At 46.2% G+C, this 23,103-nt stretch overlaps 1 protein-coding gene across 4 annotated transcripts in view; it reads right to left on the bottom strand.

Annotated features, from left to right (window-relative positions):
- LOC144736575 (N(G),N(G)-dimethylarginine dimethylaminohydrolase 1-like) overlaps positions 1-23,103 on the bottom strand; it is a 47,322-nt gene that overhangs the window by 3,036 nt on the left and 21,183 nt on the right. For all 4 annotated transcript variants that reach the window (XM_078619136.1, XM_078619135.1, XM_078619137.1 and 1 more), the window contains 3 exons: positions 10,353-10,452; positions 1,840-1,913; positions 571-690 (listed from right to left, as the gene is read on the bottom strand). In XM_078619136.1, the coding sequence (XP_078475262.1) occupies positions 571-690; positions 1,840-1,913; positions 10,353-10,452 (294 nt within the window). The remainder of the gene's footprint in view (positions 1-570; positions 691-1,839; positions 1,914-10,352; positions 10,453-23,103) is intronic.

Raw genomic sequence — 23,103 nt, 5'->3', positions numbered from 1 at the left:
CAGTGGCGATGTTTACTACACACCGCACCAGGTACTCGTTTGAGGCCGAGTCGACCTAGAGGAAGGACCGGTTCAGATGATCGTCACCGGTGTTGGCCGTGAGCGGGAATCGAACCCTGGTCGCCAGGTTCGTAGCGCAGCGCGCTAACCGCTACACCACCGCTCCCCACTACACACGTGCAACAACAACAACAACCGCCATTCACCACTAAGTGGCGGTGACGTCACCACGACGCTTGTGCCAGGCCAAGTGCACCTTGAGGCCACGTGAAGTGTCGAACGCCCGCTGGCAGGAGGTCACTGGGCAGACCCAGCTGGTGCCACGGGTCGACTGACCGAGATAACCGAGATGACTGGCTGATGCACCACCTGTGCCCCCTACTGTGCCAACTTGCTGTGCTTTAGCCACCCGGCGCTCCGCTCGTTGTTGTGAGCGTCGCTCCTCCGCCCTCCGTTGTTGTTGGGAGGGCGACTGCCTCCCAACTGCCCAGTAGCGTCCTTCACGAGCCACACACGTGCACCCACAGACACCCACAGACACACACACAAGTGCGTGCGCTCCCTCCTCACCCGTAGCGCACGCTGTGCGTTTTCGCTGCTGCCGATGACGAGCAGATCAGGTCCTCCCATGCTGCAGAAGCTCTTGAGGTGCAGAGCTCCACTCACAGGCACGGTGGACACGGCATAGTCCTGAACGCACGCAGACAAAGATCCCCCGTGTAGCCTTAACAGACTGTTGAGGCAAGTGCTGTTAGCGAGCACCTATGAAGGGCCAGTACCACCGCCGGCCGACCTTTGTCTCCCTAGTGGCGACACAAATCACACCAGGTACTCCATACGACGCCCAGGACCGGTTCAGATAATGAATCGTCACTGGTGTTGGCTGTGAGCGAGAATCGAACCTGGGTCACCAGGCTTGCAGCGCAGCGCGCTAACCGCTACACTACCGATCCCCCCACTGAACGCACGCACACACACACACAAAGTGAAATATAAATAAACGAGCTTTACTACCCGGCTTCGCCCGGGACTTTGATTCTTGTCTTGGATTAATACACGGCCTACACGGAGGGTTGGGGGGAGTGCGTGACGTCAGCAGGCACACTGCGTGACGTCAGCAGGCACACTGCGTGACGTCAGCAGGCACACTGCGTGACGCTGCCGCATGCGGGTGACATCACAGATGTGACGTCACTGCTCACTTGCCGTGCAAAATATATCCATTATTGCGCCTCCCCCCCCCTCCCAAAATAGAAAAGTCTATTTTTATACTTTCTGCATTGTGTACAGTCTGGAAGCTACCCACGTGCCAAATTTCAAGTTTGTTGCATGTCGGGAAGTACGCTAAACATTTCGAACGGCACACATTCACAAATTTCCCTTTTATATAATATAGATTTACAACACTGGTTCTTCACGTTCTGTAGATGTAGATGCCACTGGTTCTGCACGTCCTGCAGATGTAGATGCCACTGGTTCTTCACGTTCTTCAGATGTAGATGCCACTGGTTCTTCACGTTCTGCAGATGTAGATGCCACTGGTTCTTCGCGTTCTGCAGATGTAGATGCCACTGGTTCTTCACGTTCTGCAGATGTAGATGCCACCACCGCCATCTATTGCACGGCGGTTGAACTTACGATTCTTGGTCCCAACAGGCAACTGGACATACGGACAGCTTTGTTCGTATCTCTGAAAGTTCGTAAGTCGAATGTTCACAAGTAAAGGAGTCCCTGTACACGAGTGCTGTACGTGTATGCTTGCATATGCAGACACAGCACCCGTGTTATTTACACACATGTTCACACACAACACACAGTGCTATGGGACGCAACTCTTACCCTGAACGTGTCCGCCAGAATTTCGGCTCCTCGCTGATTAGTGCGCTTGGACAGACCCACAAAAAACTCCCGTCCTGTGGTAAATAACACAGACACGCACGGAGACTTATTTTTACACAAATCTACATTGTAAATGTCTACAGTGAACAAAGACAAAGATCCCCCGTATAGCCTTAACAGACTGTAGGGGCAAGTGCTGTTAGCGAGCACCTATGAAGGTCGGAACGGTACACGAGGAGGTGGGTGGCCAGCACCACGCCCGACCGCCTTTGTCTCCCCAGTGGCGATGTTTACACACCACACCAGGTACTCATTTCAGGCTGAGTCGACCTAGGGGAGGCCCGGGACCGGTTCAGATAATCGTCACTGGGTGTTGGCCGTGAGCAGGAATCGAACTCGGGTCGCCGGGTTCATAGCGCAGCGCGCTAACCACTACACTATCGCTCCCCATTGTGAACAGAGCACACACACACACGTAGTACATGTACAGCCCTTTTGTCAATCCAGATGAGGGCCTCGCCATGCCGTGTGGGTCGTGGGGGTTCGTTTGACCATACTTCACCATGATCGTCAATGTGGGATGGTGAAGGCATATCGGAGCATGGTGTTTGTAGTGATGATGCGGCTGCTTCTGCTACTAATGATGAATTTTTATGTTTTAATTCAATAATGATGACGAGTTATTATTTTCACGGCTGATGTTTGCCACGGAGATTTAACGATTCAACCGAATGAGTCTGATGAACCGAGTGGGCCCCATTCTCGTCTGTAATCTTTGTTACGTTTGTAGGATGCCGGAGAATGACACTTATGACGGGAAGATGAGATTGACGATGGTATTGACGATGGTAATGACGATGACGCCAATGCGACATTTATTGACGACGCCGTCGAGTGACGTCGATAGCATTGACGCGGCGAGACCGAGTCAGCCCCGGACAGACGATTTCAGCCCACGCACATCTCTAGTGGAGCTCTCCAACCCCCCAAAAAAAGAACCACAGCACCGCCCTGTAACATCACCGCCGCTGTATTATCGTGCAGACTGCGGCGCTCGGAGGTGACGCAAGAGAGGCATTTTTTAAATCCTTTATATTAAGTTCACTTGCTTGCTTGCTTGCGCGCTTACGACCGTGCAAATCTTTCGGTCGTTTTTTAACCCACTTCCCGTGATCCAATCGAGCTGACATTTTGCACACAGACTCGTTGTGCGTGACAATTTATTTTCGTGAAAATTTTTTTCCTAAATTTTCCACTTTTTAGGAAAACATTTTTTTCATATTTAATTTAAAATACCAATGTGATAAAAATGAAACTCTTACTCAAGAAAAACAGAAATGAATAATAAAATAAAACCGATACCACGCATATAAAGGATTTATAGTGAAAAAATTTGTTTTTACGGGTTAATTTTTTGTTGTTTAGCGAGCGCGGCGAAGGGGGACGGGAGGTGGAGTGAGGTGGGGGGGGGGGTCGGTGGTGTCGAGGTGTGACGCGGGCCCGCAGGGCGAGATACCGGTGAGAGAGCGCGCGCGCGAGGAATGATTGTCTGCATGCACGCGATGCAACCGACATTTCACGCCACTTTTTTTTTTATATAATCGGGTGGTCCCTGGGTTTAAGTTTCTCGCTCCGGGGAGACCCCACCGCAGACCTTTTAGAAGCGCGTGTGTGCGTGTGTGTGTGTGCGTGCGTGTGTGTCTATGTGCGTGTGTGCGCGAGATTGTGTGCGCTTGGAGGGGAGCTGTAGCACAGTAGTCGGCGCACTGCGTTACGAAGCCAACGACGCGAGTTTTACGCCCGCTCAAGGCCAATGTCGTTTGGCGAACATTTCAACCGGCTTTAGGCCTTTCCCTAGGTCGACTCAGCCTTGCCGGCATCAACTCGCCCGTAATAAACTAAACACCTGGTGTGGCGTGAAAACGTAAGAAAGGTTAGAAATACGAGGGGCCCATTTGGTCCATCTAGCTCGTTCGGTTGCGAGTAGCAGATCGATGCTAGAACCGCACCGAGGCGTTTCCCAGCGGATCTGCTTCCACGTGATCGCTGGGGGAGACAAAGGTGGTCAGGGGTGGTGCTGGCTACCTACTCCCTCATGTGCCTGTACCAGCCTTAACATACGTGCTTGATAACAGCACTTTGCCCCATCAGTCTGTTGAGGGTCGTATCATGGGGGAGCTTCGTCTTTGTGGGTTCCCCCACCCCCTCCTCACAGTGGCCAGCACTATAAAAGTTGTAAAACGGTAACAGTTTAAAAAAAAAAACACACGTTTATTTACAATCGAGCAAAGTCGTAAGAACCTGGAAATAATTTTGAGACGATAAATGACGGGGAGGAACTCCGAGGCAGGGCAGTGTAAGAAGCGAAAAGAGAAGCGCTGTAACCTGCGGTGCAGTGAGCGGGTTGGCGAGTGGGCGAGTGAGTGACTCAGTGTGTGGGTTAGCGAGTGAATGAGCGAGCGAACGAGCGAGCGCTGTAGTTGCGACATGGAGTGTGGGCGAGTGGGCGAGTGAGCAAATCAGTGGGCGAGTCAGTGCGTTGTTACAACCTGCAGTGTGCCGTGTGAATAGTGTGGAGGAGGCGATACAGTCGGCTTGATCAGACCGAGTCCTCAACATGTGTGGCGGATACACCGATTGAAGTTCACAGGGACAGCCACCGCAGCAGTAGCGATACAGGAGTGACGGAGCCGACAACCGACCGCTCGTGATTTGCTGAAGATGACGAGTAGCAACTTGACCTCTGGGAAATTTCACTCGCGACCGTTCCGATTGCCGAGTTGAAGCATTCCTGGCCACAGCGACACCCGGGCGGCCGAAAAGGAGGGGCCGCTTTTAACACAAAAAAAATAAAGTAAAATGAAGTGCTCTATGAGCACGAGCACCCCCGGGGCCAGTAGGTGTGAAGTTTTTTTTTTAGCTGCCACTGCAAACGCCGGCCCAATTCACACGATCCCGCAAATCCAGGGATGTTTCAAATAGCTGCCCTTTAACGTGCGCGTGTTTGTGTGTGTGTGTGACCACGGGTACATTTGCATTCGAAAGACGCTTTTTTATATAACTACAGCATAAAAAAAGTGTTCCATTTCACATGATTATTTTCTTCTTCTCAAAGTGACTGACGCGCCTCGGTCGATGCTTCATCATCATAAGCCTCATCATTTCGTCATGATTTATCCACTGCTCGATGAAAGCCTTCAACTCGTAGCCCCCACTGGATGTGTGACAGAGAGCTTCAATCACATTCCAGTCATACATCGATATTCTGATTCTGACCTCTCACAATCCCGAAACTTAACAATCCATTTTGACTCCCATGCACAAGCCGATTCATGTCGCTCCGTCTCCGTTAAAGCTCACGACCATCGGCCACCAACCGCTTCAGCCCAAGTCCCGCTAACCTTTCTGAAGTCAAAATGTTCGCCGAATCCACGCGTTCTTCTTCCCGCCTCCCAAGTGCGATTCCAAGCGTGCTCAGTCATGCAGCTGATGGTTTGCTGAAGTCAAAACGGAATCTTTACCTTGGCTCGGCCAGGTGTGGTGAACCAAAAACCTTAACCACTGCGGTCATTTAAAGTCAAAAAGGATCTCCCTGCTCAAACGAAGATCACCCTCCCTTGGTTGGGGATTCTAAATTCATGCGGTACAGGGGATTAGTCCATTCCATAAGACATCCACTGTTGATGTCCTACAAAGTGGTACTCACCCTTTACCGATGCAGGAGGAATGATAATAAAGGTCTTTGGGTTAGATCGCGTTATTTATAAATGTGTCGTAACCCTCCACCACCCGACACGGCCAAACAGTAAAAAAAGTGTCACGTTGACAAAATAATTCACTTCTTTAGCCCACCGGTGTGTTGAAGGGCGAATCAACATCATTAAAAATTTGAGTCCGACGTTTCGCTGGTAATTACATCCAGCTTTAAATCGGGCGATGTTGATTCGCTCTTCAAACACACCGGTGGGCTAACGGAGTGAATTATTTTGTCCTTTGTAAACGTGACACACTTTTTACTGATTGGCCGTGTCGGGTGGTGGAGGGTTACGACACATTTAATAACGCGATCTAACCCAAAAACCTTTATTACGAATAATATTGGTCGTGAAAGCCTACGTGTTAAATTGAGGAGGAATGATGATGACCTGAATCAACCACCGAGTGGAAGTTTAACGAAAATCACCTGGAGCTGAGTCTCGATCGGGATTGGGATTCTGACACGCAGTGGCATCGTGTCGTCTGTGCTCAAGGAGGAGGTGTTGGCTTCTGTATTAGGCAGGGCAGGAATGTGTGCACACACTCGCACGTTCCATCTAATAGCAAAGCGACCTAAAAATATAATGCAGAGTTTCTAAATTTCTCGACGGCTTGCCAACGAAATGAAATGTGATAGCACCTTGCGCACGTTAGAAGGATCGTAAATCGGTGGGTCGCAGATTAAAGCGCTGTACAGACAGAAGCCACTCAAACTGGGAGGTTTAGGGCGAGCGATTTGCGAGCTTATATTTTAACAACGCGAAAGAATTGGCGAGAAAGGTCATGGAGATTTTTCGAAGGCTTCATTTGACGGGTCCAAAAAAAAAGGAAAATACGACCACACCCCACCCCCCACGAAAACGTGCTCTTGATCACGATGCTTTTTCTCTGAAGCTTTGTGTGCGGTCGTGTTCTTACAGAAGTCTTGGCACATTTTCAATGTAATTTGCCATTCTTTAGTTCTTCTTCAAAGTTTGGGTACTGAATTGGTTAATTCTCAAAAAGTCAACTGAGCATTCAGGCTGTGCTCATCTCAGATTTACAGCCCTTGGCCCGTGGTGAGGATTCCACATTCCGATGGTGGGGGGAGAGTCTGTGCGTAGGACAACCACACTCTCAACCTCATTAAGTGTTATTATTTTATTGATCAAAGATGGATCATGGGCCGCGTCAACCGCCATCAAGATGTGAACTCAACATTCGGATTGCAAGCCACTCACGCTCTGCCACTGAGCTAGACATCAATTTTCCCCCCAGTCAATTTAAACATTGAGTTGACGTCTTCTTGGTTCTTTCGGTAAAGTCACGTAGGTCTGTCTCCCCGACAGACCTGGTCTTCACCTGAGGACGGCTGCTTGCGTTGTGGCCGAAACGTCGTGAGAATAATTTTATGATGTTTTATTTTATTATTTCCATTCTACGTGACTTTACCGAAAGAACCAAGAAGATGAATCCCTGCAGTCACGAAAGCTTTAAATCGAAAATTGAGTTGACGATTATAATCCCCCGCTAAAGATGCTAGGAAAAGCGTTCTTTTATTTAGGGCAGAAGACTCAAAAATGTGTGTTTTTATGAAGGATAATGCGATGAAGACGGAAGCCCCGGCAACAATATACACATACAAATAAACAAGACTACCAAGTCAGGCCTAGTACAGGAAACCGTCAATACTGCCGACATGCGACACAAAGACTGGTGGACCGGCTACCAGAGCGTGATCATGGAGAGAACGCTGGGGGGAGGTGCATGGGGAAAAGATGAAGACCACGATCCGAGTGGGCGTCAGGCGTCAAAACACTGGACGTGACGGTGTCGGTGACGGACAGCGACGAGGGGAGAAAGTCCGGCGATTAGACTGGCAGCGAAAAAAAAAACGGATCGGGCCGGAAAAAGAGACCCGGAATAAGATTATTTGGGATGTAACGATTCGCTCCCTTCGCCGATATTTGACGACGACGCAATCTTGATCAAATTAAATTGAAAATATAAAGTTGTGCTCTTATGATGAATGTAGAATCTACAGTGGCCGCAGGGTGTCCGTGAACCCCTGACGTACACAGCGTATACGAATTGCATGCCTCATAAAACGTAAGGACTGGTTTTGATCAATACAACTTTACATTCTTGAAATACTGCCTGGGTCGTTCCTGCTCAACAAAGCGCTCAATAGGCATCATGATGGGTGGTGGGGGGAGGGCTACAAATGTGTCCGATTAAATTTCGATTTAAAGCTTTCGTGACTGCAGGGATTCATTTTCTTGGTTCTTTCGGTAAAGTCACGTAGAAGGGAAGTAATAAAATAATAAAAATATAACATAATAAAAATAATTCTCACGACGTTTCGGCTGCTTGCGTTGTGGCCGAAACGTCGTGAGAATTATTTTATTATGTTTTATTTTTATTATTTTATTACTTCCCTTCTACGTGACTTTACCGAAAGAACCAAGAAGATCTGTCCGATTAGTACGTTTGGCTACGTACAGTGCGAAAGAAGTTCAACATACGTACGTACGTATGTCAGAGCGCGAAAGCGGCATCCCCACTGCTTAAGATTCTGAATTCAGATCCAGAGCAAGTTAATTGCAGGCCTGCGCCCTTACCTTCTATCCGGAGCTCACACTCCCCCACCCCGCCCCCCCAAAAATTCAAGTCCAAATGCATGCTTCACCTTTTCTGCTCCGGCTATGGGTAATCACTGCCGACGCCTAACATTAAACGCCCCGCGTCTAAATTCCTAAATGTGCAATAGACTTTAATTTTCTACCTGCGCATGCCACTGCTATTATTTTACACAAGCCCGTGTATACAGTTTTGCTTGGAAACTGTGCAGAATGTAGCAACAAACCTGTTTTAGACTATTTTAAGTTGAATTGCATCATCGCAATCAAATGTGTAATGTATACAAGTGTAATGCGAGCAATTTTATTGAAGTAATAAAGCAGTGGGTAGTGTGTGTGTGTGTCCGTTTGTCTTTACACACGCAGAGCGGTAGTGTAGCGGATCGCGCGCTGCGCTACGAACCCGGTGACCCGAGTTTGATTACCACTCACGGCCAACACCAGTGACTATTATTTGGGCCTCTCCTAGGTCGACTCAGCTTCAAATTAGTACCTGGTGCGCTGTGTAAACATCGCCACTGGGGAGACAAAGGGTGTGGTGTTGGCCACCCACCCCCTCGTGTGCCGTGCCGGCCTTCATAGGTGCTCGCTAACAGCACTTGCCCCAACAGTCTGTTAAGGCTATACGGCAGATCTTTGTCTTTGTCTACATATAAATCGGTGTTTTAGTTGGGACCGCAGGTGCTGCATCTGCCAGTCATCTCAAGTCAATTATCTCATAACACCTGGGGTCTCTGTTCCTTGACCTTCTTCTGCCAGACAGCCAAGCCTGCCTTCGACAAAAAAAATTGCACGCGGCCTCTTAAGGTGTACAACTAGCCTGGCGCGGTTAACGATTAGTAACGAGTGATATCTTCACTATGGGAACCTCATTTGCCAGTAAAAATATGATAATTGGTTTTTTACCCTTCTATCTGGCAACAAAACTGACACCTTTTTACAAGGAGTCATGTTTGCATAGACCGCAATACCTGCAGTCATAATACAAACAAAAGAACATAACTCTGATAATGTGCACTGTCCTTGAAGTGTGGACCAATCAACTTCAAGGACAGTGCACATTATCAGAGTTATGTTCTTTTGTTTGTATTATGACTGCAGGTATTGCGGTCTATGCAAACATGACTCCTTGTAAAAAGGTGTCAGTTTTGTTGCCAGATAGAAGGGTAAAAAACCAATTATCGAGTGATATCTTCACCAGGCCTGGAAACCCATTTTCTTTGATCAAGCAGCATTGGGCAACGTAGTGCAGTAACGTCAAATAATCACCCACGACCTCGCGTGAGGTGGGTCAGCCCTCATCCAGCAGCGGATTGAAAAAGGTCTGCACTTGTACTTGTACCCCTGTTTGTATGAATGTTTCTAAGAATGCAATGCCGATGTGTACATGCTACATATCACATGGCATTCAGTGACGTCACACTTGCTGTAACGTAACATTTAGATCAATCCAAAATGGAAAATAAACTGTGTTTGTATCATAAAATGTGGTATCTAGGCCCAATGATTTGATTTTAAAAATGGGAATAACGTGGGCGTTGCTAACAAAATGGAAATGAACGAAACTGTTTATTTTACCAGATAAGGCCCACTAAGCTACATAGCTCCATTTCAGAAGCGACCTGGCCACAACTGATAGCTCAGTAAATTTGTCGCAGACAAACACTCAAAGTGCATGTGTTTTTTTGTTATGCAGAGGTAAAAACCGAAGCCCCTGGGAGAAAAATCCACGCGACCACAAGGAGAACACGAAAACTCTAAATATACAGCAGCAGACGTCAGAGTTGGAATCGAACCCACGACCTCCTGCATACCAGGCGAGGAAGTTAACATCTCCTAGCCACCGTGATGATGATGAGATAGAGAGACACGCAAACTCCAAATATACAGCGGGCAGGCGTCAGGGTCGGGATCGAACCCACGACCTCCTGTATACCAGGCGAGGTAGTTAACATCTCCTAGCCTCCATGATGATGATGAGAGAGAAAGAGACACGCAAACTCCAAATATACAGCGGGCAGGCGTCAGGGTCGGGATCGAACCCACGACCTCCTGTATACCAGGCGAGGTAGTTAACATCTCCTAGCAACCGTGGTGCCCCACCCCATCCCAGTGCATTGACGACAGTGAAGTGGTTACCGGTGAAGAGGACATCTCCTCCGTCGAGACAAGCGCTCTCGTCCGTCATCTCTACGATGCGCATCTTCAGCTCCTCCACAACGCCCTTCACAGCCTCCACCTACACAGAGACAAAGACAAAGATCCCCCGCCATGTAGCCTTCACAGATTGTTGAGGCAAGTATCGTTAGCGAGCACCTATGAAGGCCGGCACAGCACGTGAGAGGGGGTGGGTGGCCAGCACCACGCCCGGCCGCCTATATCTCCCACCGTGGCAATGTTTTTACACATCGCACCAAATACTCCTTTGAGGCCGAGTTGACCTAGGGGAGGCCCAGGATCGGTTCAGATAACCGTCACTGGTGTTGGCCGCAAGCGGGAATCGAATGAATCGAGTCGTAGGGTTTGTAGCGCAGCACGCTAACCACTACACTACCGCTCCCCACACACACTACACTCAATGCACACACAACCATGCACCTATACACACACACACACACGAGCACCTCCGCTACTTTGACATACACACACCCCCACTCCCCCTTGCTTCTCTCTTCATTTGAATTCAGGCCCATGTCTGAAACACTGAATTTACAGACTCCAGCCATAATTTTCGTTTAATGCCACAGTCAGTGCCTGTGCCCTGTAACTTGGGGCTCATTTCTGCGGCTACGTTTATACGCAGAGGCAGTTCAATTCTTGGGAATTTCTGTGAATGAATCATTATCTAACCAGTTCAGTATTACTATGGAGCTGCTGTAGTGTAACAATTATTAGCACAAGCAACTTGAAAGCTAAAGGTTGCAAAAGTTCAAATCCGTGTTCCTGGCACAGCAGTTGAAACAACGGTGCATATTTCTTCAATTCCACACCAAATTGGCTGATTGGCGGGTAGCAATTTGTTGAGATAAAGCGTGGGTACGTCCATCTGTTCCAACAAATATGGCCAATAGAATCACAAGAATGCCGGGTTTAATTCCCCAGGCAGCTTTCTTTTTAGATTAACCCAGATTAATCTTCTTGGTTCTTTCGGTAAAGTCACGTAGAAGGGAAATAATAAAATAATAAAAATAAAACTTAATAAAATTATTCTCACGACATTTCGGCCACAACGCAAGCAGCCGTCCTCAGGTGAAGAACAGGTCTGTCGGGAAGACAGCGTCTGAATGAAACACCCCAGGCTTGGAGCGCATATTTAAGCTGGGTTGGAGGGGGAAGAGCGCCTTGACAAAATAATTTGCATATCAAGAGAAATTTAGCATATTTATGGGAAATGCAGATATGGGATTAGTCACTACTTGTGAAATGCGTAGGAGGTGGGCGGGGGGTTTCAAAGTCATATTATGCCTGTGCATTATGCAGGATTAGCAGCTTTAATAAAGGGAAGGAATAGTATCATCAGTATACTAAATATACTCTCCAATAAGCTGAGCTACTAACAGTAAGTAATATATTACAATTCTATTAAATCGAAATTTAACCCAGATTATTATTGCCCGCAAGCGAATTGACATTTCTCAGCCCGGTCACCGATGCAAATGGCACTGCAATATTCATGGGAAGGTCAGTGCCGATTTACAGTGGGGTCTGAGGCTGATATGGAAAGTGGCTTGCCCGTTTCCTACCACACATTTGTTTTACCGGACATGCTGAAAAGCCACAAACATTTCGATCAACATGGGTAGGAGGAGAGGGTGGGTGGGTGGGCGCAGTGGTAACACTCGTGCCTTGCAGCAACAATTGCCTGGGTTTGATTCCAGACTCGGGTGCCAATTCTGTGTGGAGTTTGTATGTTCTCCCCCCTGTTCTGCATGGGGCTTCCTCCAATAGCTACAAATATATACATTAAAACCTTGGATTGCGAGCATAATTCGTTCCGGAAAAGTGTTTGTAATCCAAAGCACTCGTATATCAAAGAACTCTTATATCAGTTGTGATCACGTGACGCTCGGCAGACAAAGCGTATACATGTACTACTCGTATTGCAAAACCTCGCTCGTTTATCAAATTAATATTTATTTAAAATTTTTGCTCGTCTTGCAAAACACTCGCAGACCAAGTTACTCGCAATCCAAGGTTTTACTGTATACACAATGTAACTGGTATTAGTGCCAAATATCCCAATGCTGAAAGTTACCTGCAAATTCTTCAAAGTCATAGTTTCCATGCTCAAATAAATAGATCACCCACATGGCGTGGGGGGGGCTCTCATTTGATTAGCATGGTTGGCTACGTACGGTACAAAAGAAGTTCAACCAACATACACACTGCCCATAGACTCAACACTCCCCATAGACGAGACTCAACACTACCGGCAGACTCAACACTGCCCCATAGACTCAACACTGCCCATAGACTAACACTGCCCCATAGACTCAACACTGCCCATAGACTCAACACTGCCCATAGACTAACACTGCCCCATAGACTCAACACTGCCCATAGACTAACACTGCCCATAGACTCAACACTGCCCATAGACTCAACACTGCCCATAGACTCAACACTGCCCATAGACTAACACTGCCCCATAGACTCAACACTGCCCATAGACTCAACACTGCCCATAGACTAACACTGCCCATAGACTCAACACTGCCCATAGACTCAACACTGCCCATAGACTCACACTGCCCATAGAATAACACTGCCCATAGACTCAACACTGCCCATAGACTCAAAACTGCCCATAGACTCAAAACTGCCCATAGACTCAACACTGCCCATAGACTCACACTGCCCATAGACTCACACTGCCCATAGACTCACACTGCCCATAGACTCACACTGCCCATAGACTAACACTGCCCATAGACTTAGCACTGCCCATAGACTCAACACTACCCCATAGACTCAACACTACCCCATAGACTCAACACTGCCCCATAGACTCAACACTGCCCATAGACTCAACACTGCCCATAGACTCAACACTGCACATAGACTCAACACTGCCCATAGACTCAACACTACCCATAGACTCACACTGCCCATAGATTCAACACTACCCATAGACTAACACTACCCATAGACTCACACTGCCCATACTCAACACTGCCCATACTCAACACTGCCCATAGACTCACACTACCGGCAGACTCAACACTGCCCATAGACTCAACACTGCACCTCTGATTAGCAGGGTTGGCTACGTATGGTGCGAAAGAAGTTCAACATACACACATGCATACATCCAGCAAAAAGAGTTGTACATATCATGAAGATTTCCTGATTAAAAGTCCAAGCGTATCCGAGCTCAAACAAGAGCAGGCAGAATGTGAAGCTTTCGTGACTGCAAGGATTCATATTCTTAGTTTTTTTCGGTGACTTTAGCGAAAAAAATATCAGGCAGAATGTGTTGGCAGCCTTAATCAGTGGTGGAAATTACACATTGCTATGGTATAGTCAGTTATGAATCCTGTAGGGGTGGAATGCTGGGTTAACCGTGGTGCCGTGCCAAGACATCGTCGAGAGCACAGCAAACAAAATAAAAACAAAAGGAGAAAACTTTGCAGTAAAAACAGGACCTGAAGATTGAGGTTAAAATTAAACATTTAAATTAAAAACACATGGGACTGAAAAGTGGAAATCAAACGTTCAAAGACGAAAAACTAAGCCGAAGAAGAAGATTAAAACAATAGAGCACTGTATTGTATGTACGGTGCAAAAGAAGTTCAACATACAGTACATGCAGTACTGTGCATAGGAATTAGCACGTATCAAATATGCATCCCCAAAGTATAAACATTAACGTAAGAAAAATGCAATTCAAACGCCGATACTGTATTCCCAATGTCCCAATGAAGAACCTCGCAAAATACTCATAATTAATCTGTACAGGAAATGGGTTTTTATAATTTGGCGTTTCGATTGCGACTCGCCTCCAGGAGGCCAGATTTGAAGCCACTTTTCCAAGACAAAATGAGAATCAATACGAGACTGAAACGAACACATTTTTTAAAAATTATGCTCTCTTGCGTAACCACACTTTTTTAAAAATGCCGACAACACAATTATTTTGTTATTTATTAATTCTCCCCCCCTTCTTCCTCGTCCCCTCCTCATCTATCTGGCCCGGTCCCTCTCTCTCTCCTCACACAGCCTCTAACATTTCTCCTCCCTCCCTTCCCCCTTCCCCACCTCTCGAATTATATTCCTTTCGCTCTCGTTCTCAACCGCTCAATCTACCTCGCACAAGCACACCAAACGCTCCTCTAACCACACACACGCACCAAATACAAAAGACCCTCGGTGTAGCTTACACAGACCATTGGGTCAAGTGCTGTTAGCAAGCACCTCTGAAGACGAGCATGGCACACAGCATGACGGTGGTGTGGCCACCACCATGCCCAGCCGCCTTTGTCTCCCCAGTGCTGATGGTTATGCACTAAACCGATACTCCGTTACGGCCAAGTCATCCTTGGAGAGGCAGAGGATCGGATTCTATTTTCTATCTGAGTGGAAATCGAACTCGGACAGCAGGCGGTGGTGGGTGTTTTAGTGCAATGCATTTAACCACTGCACTTAGCATTCCCACGACAAGCACACGGAGACAAGTACAAGACTCCAGTGTAGCCTTGTATAAAACTGTTGGGGCAAGTCACTATTGCACAAGCGCTGCAATTTTTGAAATCCACTGCTGGATGATGATCTCCCGCCAGGCCGTGACAAATCATTTGTGTTGGGTTCAGTTTTTTTGTACGTTTATATATTTATGTGTAAAATATATGAGTGGGACACATCTCCCCCAATATTCAAATATGCTCAAAATGTCCCCCCCAATATACTGTATTGCTATAAAATAGATTTCTGTTTTTGTTTATTGTGGTTAAACAAGAAAAGGTAAAAAAAAGAAAAAAACAGAGCAATGTAATACAATACACTATTAGACATTATTGTCAAATATGAATAAAAAGTCCATCCTATGTGTGAGTGAATGTTTTTATATTTTAGGCGGGAAATTCGTTTTCAAATTTAGTTTTTTTTTCTGGGGGGGGGGACCCCCAGACGCTCTGGAAGATTTGGTCCCCCCCAATGTTGACTCTATGGCTACGACCTTGATATGTACTGTGTATTTTTTCCCCATTTATAAAAGTAAATATCAAAAAACATAATAATATGTAAATGGGCAAACACGTTGGTCGTCATGTAAATAACGGGGTTCAGTTCAGAAAACTGATAAACCAGGACACCCCATCCCTGAATTAGCCAGGTATTTGAAGGGCATACTGTATAAACAAAGACAAAGATGCCCCGTATAGCCTTAACAGACTGTAGGGGCAAGTGCTGTTAGTGAGCACCTACGAAGGCCGGAATGGCACACAAGAGGGTGGTGGGTTGGCAGAGGTCGCAACCGGGTACCCGATACCCGTACCCTACCCGATACCCGGCTACCCGTACCCGGCCGGGTACCCGTTTGCGACCCTGGTACGGCCGGGTACGGGTAAGGAATCAAAACCCGTTTGCGACCTCTGTGGGTTGGCCAGCACCACGTTCGGCCGCCTTCATCTCCCTAGTGGCGATGTTTACACAGAGCACCAGGTACTCATTTGAGGCAGAGTCAACCTAGGGGAGGCCCAGGACCGGTTCAAATAATCGTCGCTGGCGTTGTCCGTGAGAGGGAATCGAACTCGGGACTCCAGGTTTCGGTGCGCGGCGCGCTAACCGCTACACAACACTGTCGACAAACACACAAGACTCACACTTTAACGAGCACGCCATTGTGTACTGCTGCATATTTGCCACAAAAAAAAACCTGAAAATTACTCGATTGGGATTACATTCATCAGCATCGCCACCTACTGGTACATTAACGCGAAACTTGCAGGCCAGGTGCAGAGCCACACAGTAACAGCTGCCACTGGGGGTGCCCTTGAGATGTGGATGCAAGTTGCTTATCGCGTGCGAAGCACTCAGAGGTTCCCCGGCGTAGAGATTGCGGCTCTCAAAAACAAAGAATTACGAGTAGCTGCTCCGAATCTTGTCGGCCGAGGAAATCCCGAGTCTCGTATAATTATTTATTAGATTCACTTTCAATAAAGAAATGTCAAACTTAAAGCGAATTTGCGAAAAAATTATATTTCCGCTCGACCTTTTTCTACGCGAGTGTAAAAATCCACCCGCTCATGAATATTCATGACGGGGGGTGCGAAATGTGGAGTGACGTCACGCGCGTTACACACAAACAGACATTCTTGGCTAATTATAGTAGTAATGGGCACAATGTCTAATTTTGGTATTCTAAAAACAAAAAGTCAACACAATCGTCAATAACACCGTGGCCTTAAAATAAAAATCATCGCCGACGTTTCGGGCTATGGTCCTTCTTCATAGCGTATCAAATACAAGCGGAACTCCATAATGGCTCTCTACATATTAAATTAAATGCACGTGTTTGAATAATTTAACCTATTGGATGGTCCAGACCAATACTACCCAGAAACGTTTGTTTAAGCAAGAAATCTCTGCACTCGGTTTTGACCTCCTGGGTCTCATCAGTAGATTCAGATGTATACTCTTTGGTTTTTTCGGTAAAGTCACTTAGGTAAAAAATAAAATAAATATTTAAAAAAAATATTTTTTATTAATACATTTTTTTGTATTTTCTTATTTATTTCGCTCTTTTTTTATCTTCTTTTCTTTATTTTTTACCTACGAGACTTTACCGAAAAAACCAAACAGTATGGACCCTTGCAGTCACGAAAGCTTCAAATCTAGATTCAGATGTATTAAACGATGCCGAGTTACTTGTGACAACACCTAGGTCTATGTTGGACCTTGTGCATGACGATAAAATTCACAACACCTCAATGCGTGCGATATCCTAACAGAAACACTTAAAACACAAAATTATTTCGGCAATGTCATGCACGTCAATTAGAGCGAGTCACAGGAGGTGTAATTACGCTAAGGAAACAATTAAAATAAAACAGGATATTCAACAAGTCTACAATCATCCGTGTCATAGGCGCTTTTGTTAGATTTTAATAATGGCGGAGGCACTGTACTCACTCCCATCAATTAGGCAGGTGAGAGCCCAAGATAATCGTCATCTCGCCAGCGTTGATGCCCATGATTAATACCGCTCCATCAAGTATTATGCATTTTAGGCCAAGTTGACCTAAGAGAACCAGGCAAAGCACGGGTGCCAGTTGCCACTCGTAATACACACGGTGGTCAGAGACAATCTGGGTATTCATAATAAAGGTTTTTAGGTAAAATCACGTAGGTTAAAAAAGAAAACAACTAAATTAAATCATGACGTTTCGGAGGCAACACAAGCTTCCGTCTTCAGGTGGAACCGTCACAGCAAAATTACTGTATCAAGCGAAGAGAGCTCTAAGGAACACGACCTTGTGACGGTTCCATCTGAAGACGGAAGCTTGTGTTGCCTCCGAAACGTCGTGATTTAATTTATTTGTTTTCTTTTTAACCTACGTGACTTTACCGAAAAAACCCAAAGAGTATGGATCCTTGCAGTCACCAAAACTTCAAATCTAGAAAGGTTTTTAGGTTAGATCGCGTAATTTATAAACGTGTCGCAAACCCGCCCACCACCCGACACGGCCAATCAGTAAAGAAAGTGTCACGTTGACAAAAGACAAATAGTTCACTGCTTTAGCCCACCGGGGTGTTGAAGAGTGGATCCATAACATTGTCAATTTGGGTACGACGTTTCGCTGAAAATTACATCCAGCATCTTTTTTTTACCGATTGGCCGTGCCGGGTGGTGGAGGGTTGCGACACATTTATAAATAACGCGATCTAACCCAAAACCCTGAAGGGGCTGCGCTGTGGCCAGAAAAACGCCCGGCTTTCTATGTCTCCACAGGCTTGAGGTTTACTGTGCACCACTAATTTAAGACTGAGTGGACCTTGTGGAATAAACCGGGTGTTACCGATGGTTGGCGAGTTCGTATTGCAACAACCACCGTCCCCGCTAACCGCTACAACCACCACCATTCCCGCACCTTGCCATTATAGCACGGTTGGCTACGTACGGTGCGAAAGAAGTTCAACAGACATACACACCCAGACTCGGGCATCCACACACGCTTGTTCGCATACACCTCCAAAAGCCTTTAACACGACTGTTGGGGCAAGTGCTGTTAGCACACCTATGAAGATCCGCACGGCACACGAAGGGGTGAGTGGCCAACATCACGCGCGACCGCCTTTGTCTCCCCAGTGGTGATGTTTATACATAGCACCAGAGTCGACCTAGGGGAGGCCCAAGACCGGTTCGAATAATTGTCACCGGTGTTGGTGGCCGTGAGCGGGAATCGAACCCATGTGGCCGGGTTCGTAATGCAGCGCTCTAACCGCTACACTACCCCCCCCCACACACACATAAAACCATGTCATCATGACAAACTCGCAAATGGAAGTGGCAATTTATCCGGAACTGCACAGGTCTTAAAATAAAACGGAAAAGCAGAACATTTTTTTTAAAGAAATAAAGCTATGATGCATCATCATTATTCGAGCATCACCGCATGCATGACAGTGATTATTACCCAGGGCTTCAACTTTACGATTAGTAACCCACTTTAGTGCCACAATGACTCGCTTTACGATTGCAGCAACCATTTCCCTGTATTGCAAAACCACGGAACGTTTTCTAGATTAGTTTTAAAAACGTTTTGAGTACGTTTGACACGTAGGCTTTCGCGACGGGTATTATATTCGTAATAAAATGTTTTCTAGGGTTAGATCGGGCGAGTTTAAAATGTGTCGTTAACGACACATTTACAAATCTTGATTTGAGGCTTTCGTGATTGCAGGGATCCATACTCTTTGATTCTTTATTTTATACCTACGTGACTTTACCGAAAGAACCAAAGAATATGGACACATTTACACTTACGCGATCTAACCAAAAACAACCACCTTTATTTTTCGATTTAAAGCTTTCGCGACTGCAGGGATTCATCTTCTTGGTTCTTTCGGTAAAGTCACGTAGAATGGAAAAAATAAAATAAAAATAAAACATAATAAAATCATTCTCACGACGTTTCGGCCACAACGCAAGCAGCCGTCCTCAGGTGAAGAACAGGTCTGTCGAGAAGACAGAGTCTGAATGTCATTGTAGTGCGTATTTAATGTGGCGCTGCACTCTGATGTTGTAGGAGAAAGCATTTATTAAAACGTCTATTTAATGAAGTAGAACGTGTTGTCTATATTCATTTAAAGTTGCGCATTTTCATGTGACGTCACATTTCTCAACCCCCCCCCCCCTCGTCACACATCGTCACAAATGTCTGACCCCCCCCCCCAGGTGCGTGACGTCATTTATGGACGGCCCCCACACTGGCCAGTACGTTTTGGAAAAGATGGCAACACCCATACTTCCCCCTCCACACAACATGCGACCTGGCTGATCTAATTGCACCCAAACACATTCCTGCGGAGGGAGCTGGTAGGAACGTTGGGTTGCTCGGTCAATGGCCAGGGTCAACGGCGGCGTGGTGTATTCCGCAAATATGCCCGACTGTGAGGGCGGGCACAAGCCGGCGTGAGTAGGTTAAACGTTGAGTTTTATAAGGGCACCATCGGGTGACCAGCCCCTCCCCACCCTCCCTCCCCACCCAGCCCCTCCCTGCACGACGGACACAATAATTCCCTGTGGGCTGGTGTAACCAGGAGGTTCCTACCAGTATTATGTTTGTCTGTAGAACTTAATTCGCACCGTACGTAGCCAACCGTGGTAATTCGGGAGGGGCGGTACTGAAACGAAGAGCTTTTTTTTTTATAGGATGCTGCACAAATAAAAAAGAACACTCCACGTGACCTCTGGTGAAAAACAATTATAATCATAATTAAAAAATTATTAGTTTTTTAACAAAGGTGGGCGGGGGGGGGAATTTATAACATTTGCCAATTGCAGTTTCAACTGGCTCCTCATGAGGTATTTAATGATTAACTTTGTAATTCATTGATGCTTTACGATTAGAGTACTTAAGTATCACAATGCCGACTTTATCGATCCATTACTTTTTTTCTTTGACGAGTACAATCCCGTTGGCGTCATCCTGCTTATCACGATAGTTTACTCTCGCCCAGAGGTCGCAACCAGGTACCCGATACCCGTACCCTACCCGGCTACCCGTTTGCGACCCTGGTGCGGCCGGGTACGGGTAGGCCGTGAGTCACTGGTGAGTCACCGTTTGTCACTCATTTCCCAACGGCTTGTCTCTTCTCACAATTCAAGTTCCTAGAATCAACCCACCCGCGCCTGCAACATGGCTTCATCCCAGAGGTCGCAATCAGGTACCCGATACCCGTACCCTACCCGGCTACCCGTTTGCGACCCTGGTGCGGCCGGGTACGGGTAGGCCGTGAGTCACTGGTGAGTCACCGTTTGTCACTCATTTCCCAACGTCTTGTCTCTTCTCACAATTCAAGTTCCTAGAATCAACCCACCCGCGCCTGCAACATGGCTTCATCCCAGAGGTCGCAATCAGGTATCCCGATACCCGTACCCTACCCGTACCCGACCGGGTAGGGTACGGGTAGGGGACGGCCGGGTACGGGTACCCGTTTGCGACCCTGGTGCGACCGGGTACGGGTAAGGAATCAAAACCCGTTTGCGACCTCTGCTCTTGCCTCGTTTTCTCTCATTCGAAACGCCACGTTTGCATGTGGTGCGACTCAACCCTAAATAATGATAATACGGCTGTAACTCTCAATTGTCTGTGGGACGATAAACCGGATTCCTGGCGGGTTGCGGGATGCATCGTCGGCACTTGTGAAAGACATAACCGACCGTGGCTACCCCCGAGATCTGATTATTACATAAAATGTGCATTTAAAGCGATTGTGTTGATGTTCAGAATTTTGCTTGAAAATAAGTAAAATTGTAAAAAACTTTTTTTTAAACACGCTTTTATGAAATGTGCCGTACTAGTAATGGCAGAACTCCACGACTCCAGAAAGTGGCCCCGAGGCTTGCCATAACATAAGGGACCGTGGCCAATTACAGCCAACGTCAGTTGACCATGGACAATTAGACCCAAGCCGAAACAAAACATAAAAACATTATGTAAAAAAAATATAGATTTTTTTAAATGATAGAATATAGTATTGTCATCAGTATGACATACGTATACCAAGTTTGCAGTCGATACAACATTGGGAAGTGGGCTAAAATTGAGTTACAAGTATTGAGGATATGACAACAGACAGTGAGTTAAATAAAAGTGTGTAAAATTTTTAAAAATATATATTTATGATAGAATATAGTCTTGTCATCAATATGACATACGTATACCAAGTTTGCAGTTGATAGCACATTGGGAAGTGGGTAAAAATTAAGTTACAATCTTTTTTAAGGATACGACAACAGACGGAGTGAGTTAAATAAAAGCGTGTAATAAAAATGGGTGACTTGTGCATGATACTATTTCTTTTCCCACCCAGGGCAAATCAGATAGGCGAGTGATTTTGCTTAATGGTTATTGTTTAGTAGGAAGAAGCAACAACACAAACTAACCGTAAAGATGTCATCTTATGAATTGGTAATGATAAAAAAAAATACTTAAAATCATTGGTTAGGGAGTTCAGTGATGCACGCAGTGTATTAAGGCCACTGCATTGGTGCTGCAGTCCAAGTGATATCACGACGGCTACCGATGCATGTGACTGATAATTTCGCTTTCACCCCCCCCCCCCCTCATGAATGACGAATCAAAGTTACGTTGGGATAGCTTTCAGAAAGCCCCAAGATCATGAAACTCTGCAATAGTTGATAATTGTTTTATTACCCTTCTATCTGGCAACAAAACTGACACATTTTTTACAAGGAGTCATGTTTGCATAGACCACAATACCTGCAGCCATAATGCAAACAAAAAACATAACTCTGATAATGTATGTTTGCATTATGACTGCAGGTATTGTGGTCTATGCAAACATGACTCCTTGTAAAAAAGGTGTCAGTTTTGTTGCCAGATAGAAGGGTAAAAAACCAATTATCATATTTTTTACTGGCAAATGAGGTTCCAATGGTCTGCAATAGTTGTTTTGCTTTTTGAGTTGCATTTCCATTGAAACATCACAGACAGGCGTAAGGCTTATCTGTTCCAGGACTAACAAACTCCATGCCCCCCCCCCCACAGTAAAATGGTTCGATCCTTGCATTGATTAGGTGGATGGGTGACCCTAAAGGGGCAAAGCACTTAACGACACTTGGTCGTTTGTAAAGACTTGAGGGGGTTCGATTCCTGCTACAGTCGCACGGCAATTTCTGCAGATTACCAAAAATGTGCCATCTGCTCCGATGAGGAACGTTTAAAATGTTCTCAGTCTTTTTGCGCCAGTTGTTGCTATTGGGTCTTGGGTGAAGACGAGATAAAGGACTCGTTCAGAACTCTCGTAGACCAGTAACAACCCCTTCGTGTTAGAGAGCAGCCCACAGAGAACCCTTCGTGTATCATCCGGTCCTCCAACAGCACGTTCCCATTCACCCTGCCACTGATCGTAATGTTGAGTAGGCAAAAAAAACACTCCATTTGATCTTTTTTAATCATCGGAGCTGGAATTTTTATAAATTATGCGCGGTGCCAAATTGTATGCAATTTTGTGTTAATGCAGTCGCAGACACTTGAGAATAACTTTCAAATCACAGTCGGGAGGTATTGATTATCTGGGGTACTGGGGGGCATGGTGGCCCAGATAAAGCCAACATGCTGATAACACATAACACTTTTAAAACCAAACTATTTATATTTTACCAGTAAGGCCCATTGAGCTATTCCGCTCTTTTTAAATCCTT

This window comes from Lampetra planeri, chromosome 61, assembly GCF_965212315.1.
Source record: "Lampetra planeri chromosome 61, kcLamPlan1.2.h2, whole genome shotgun sequence".
Lineage (NCBI taxonomy): Eukaryota > Metazoa > Chordata > Hyperoartia > Petromyzontiformes > Petromyzontidae > Lampetra > Lampetra planeri.
The sequence above is the reverse complement of the archived record's forward strand: the minus strand, read 5'-3'. Positions and strand labels throughout refer to the sequence as shown.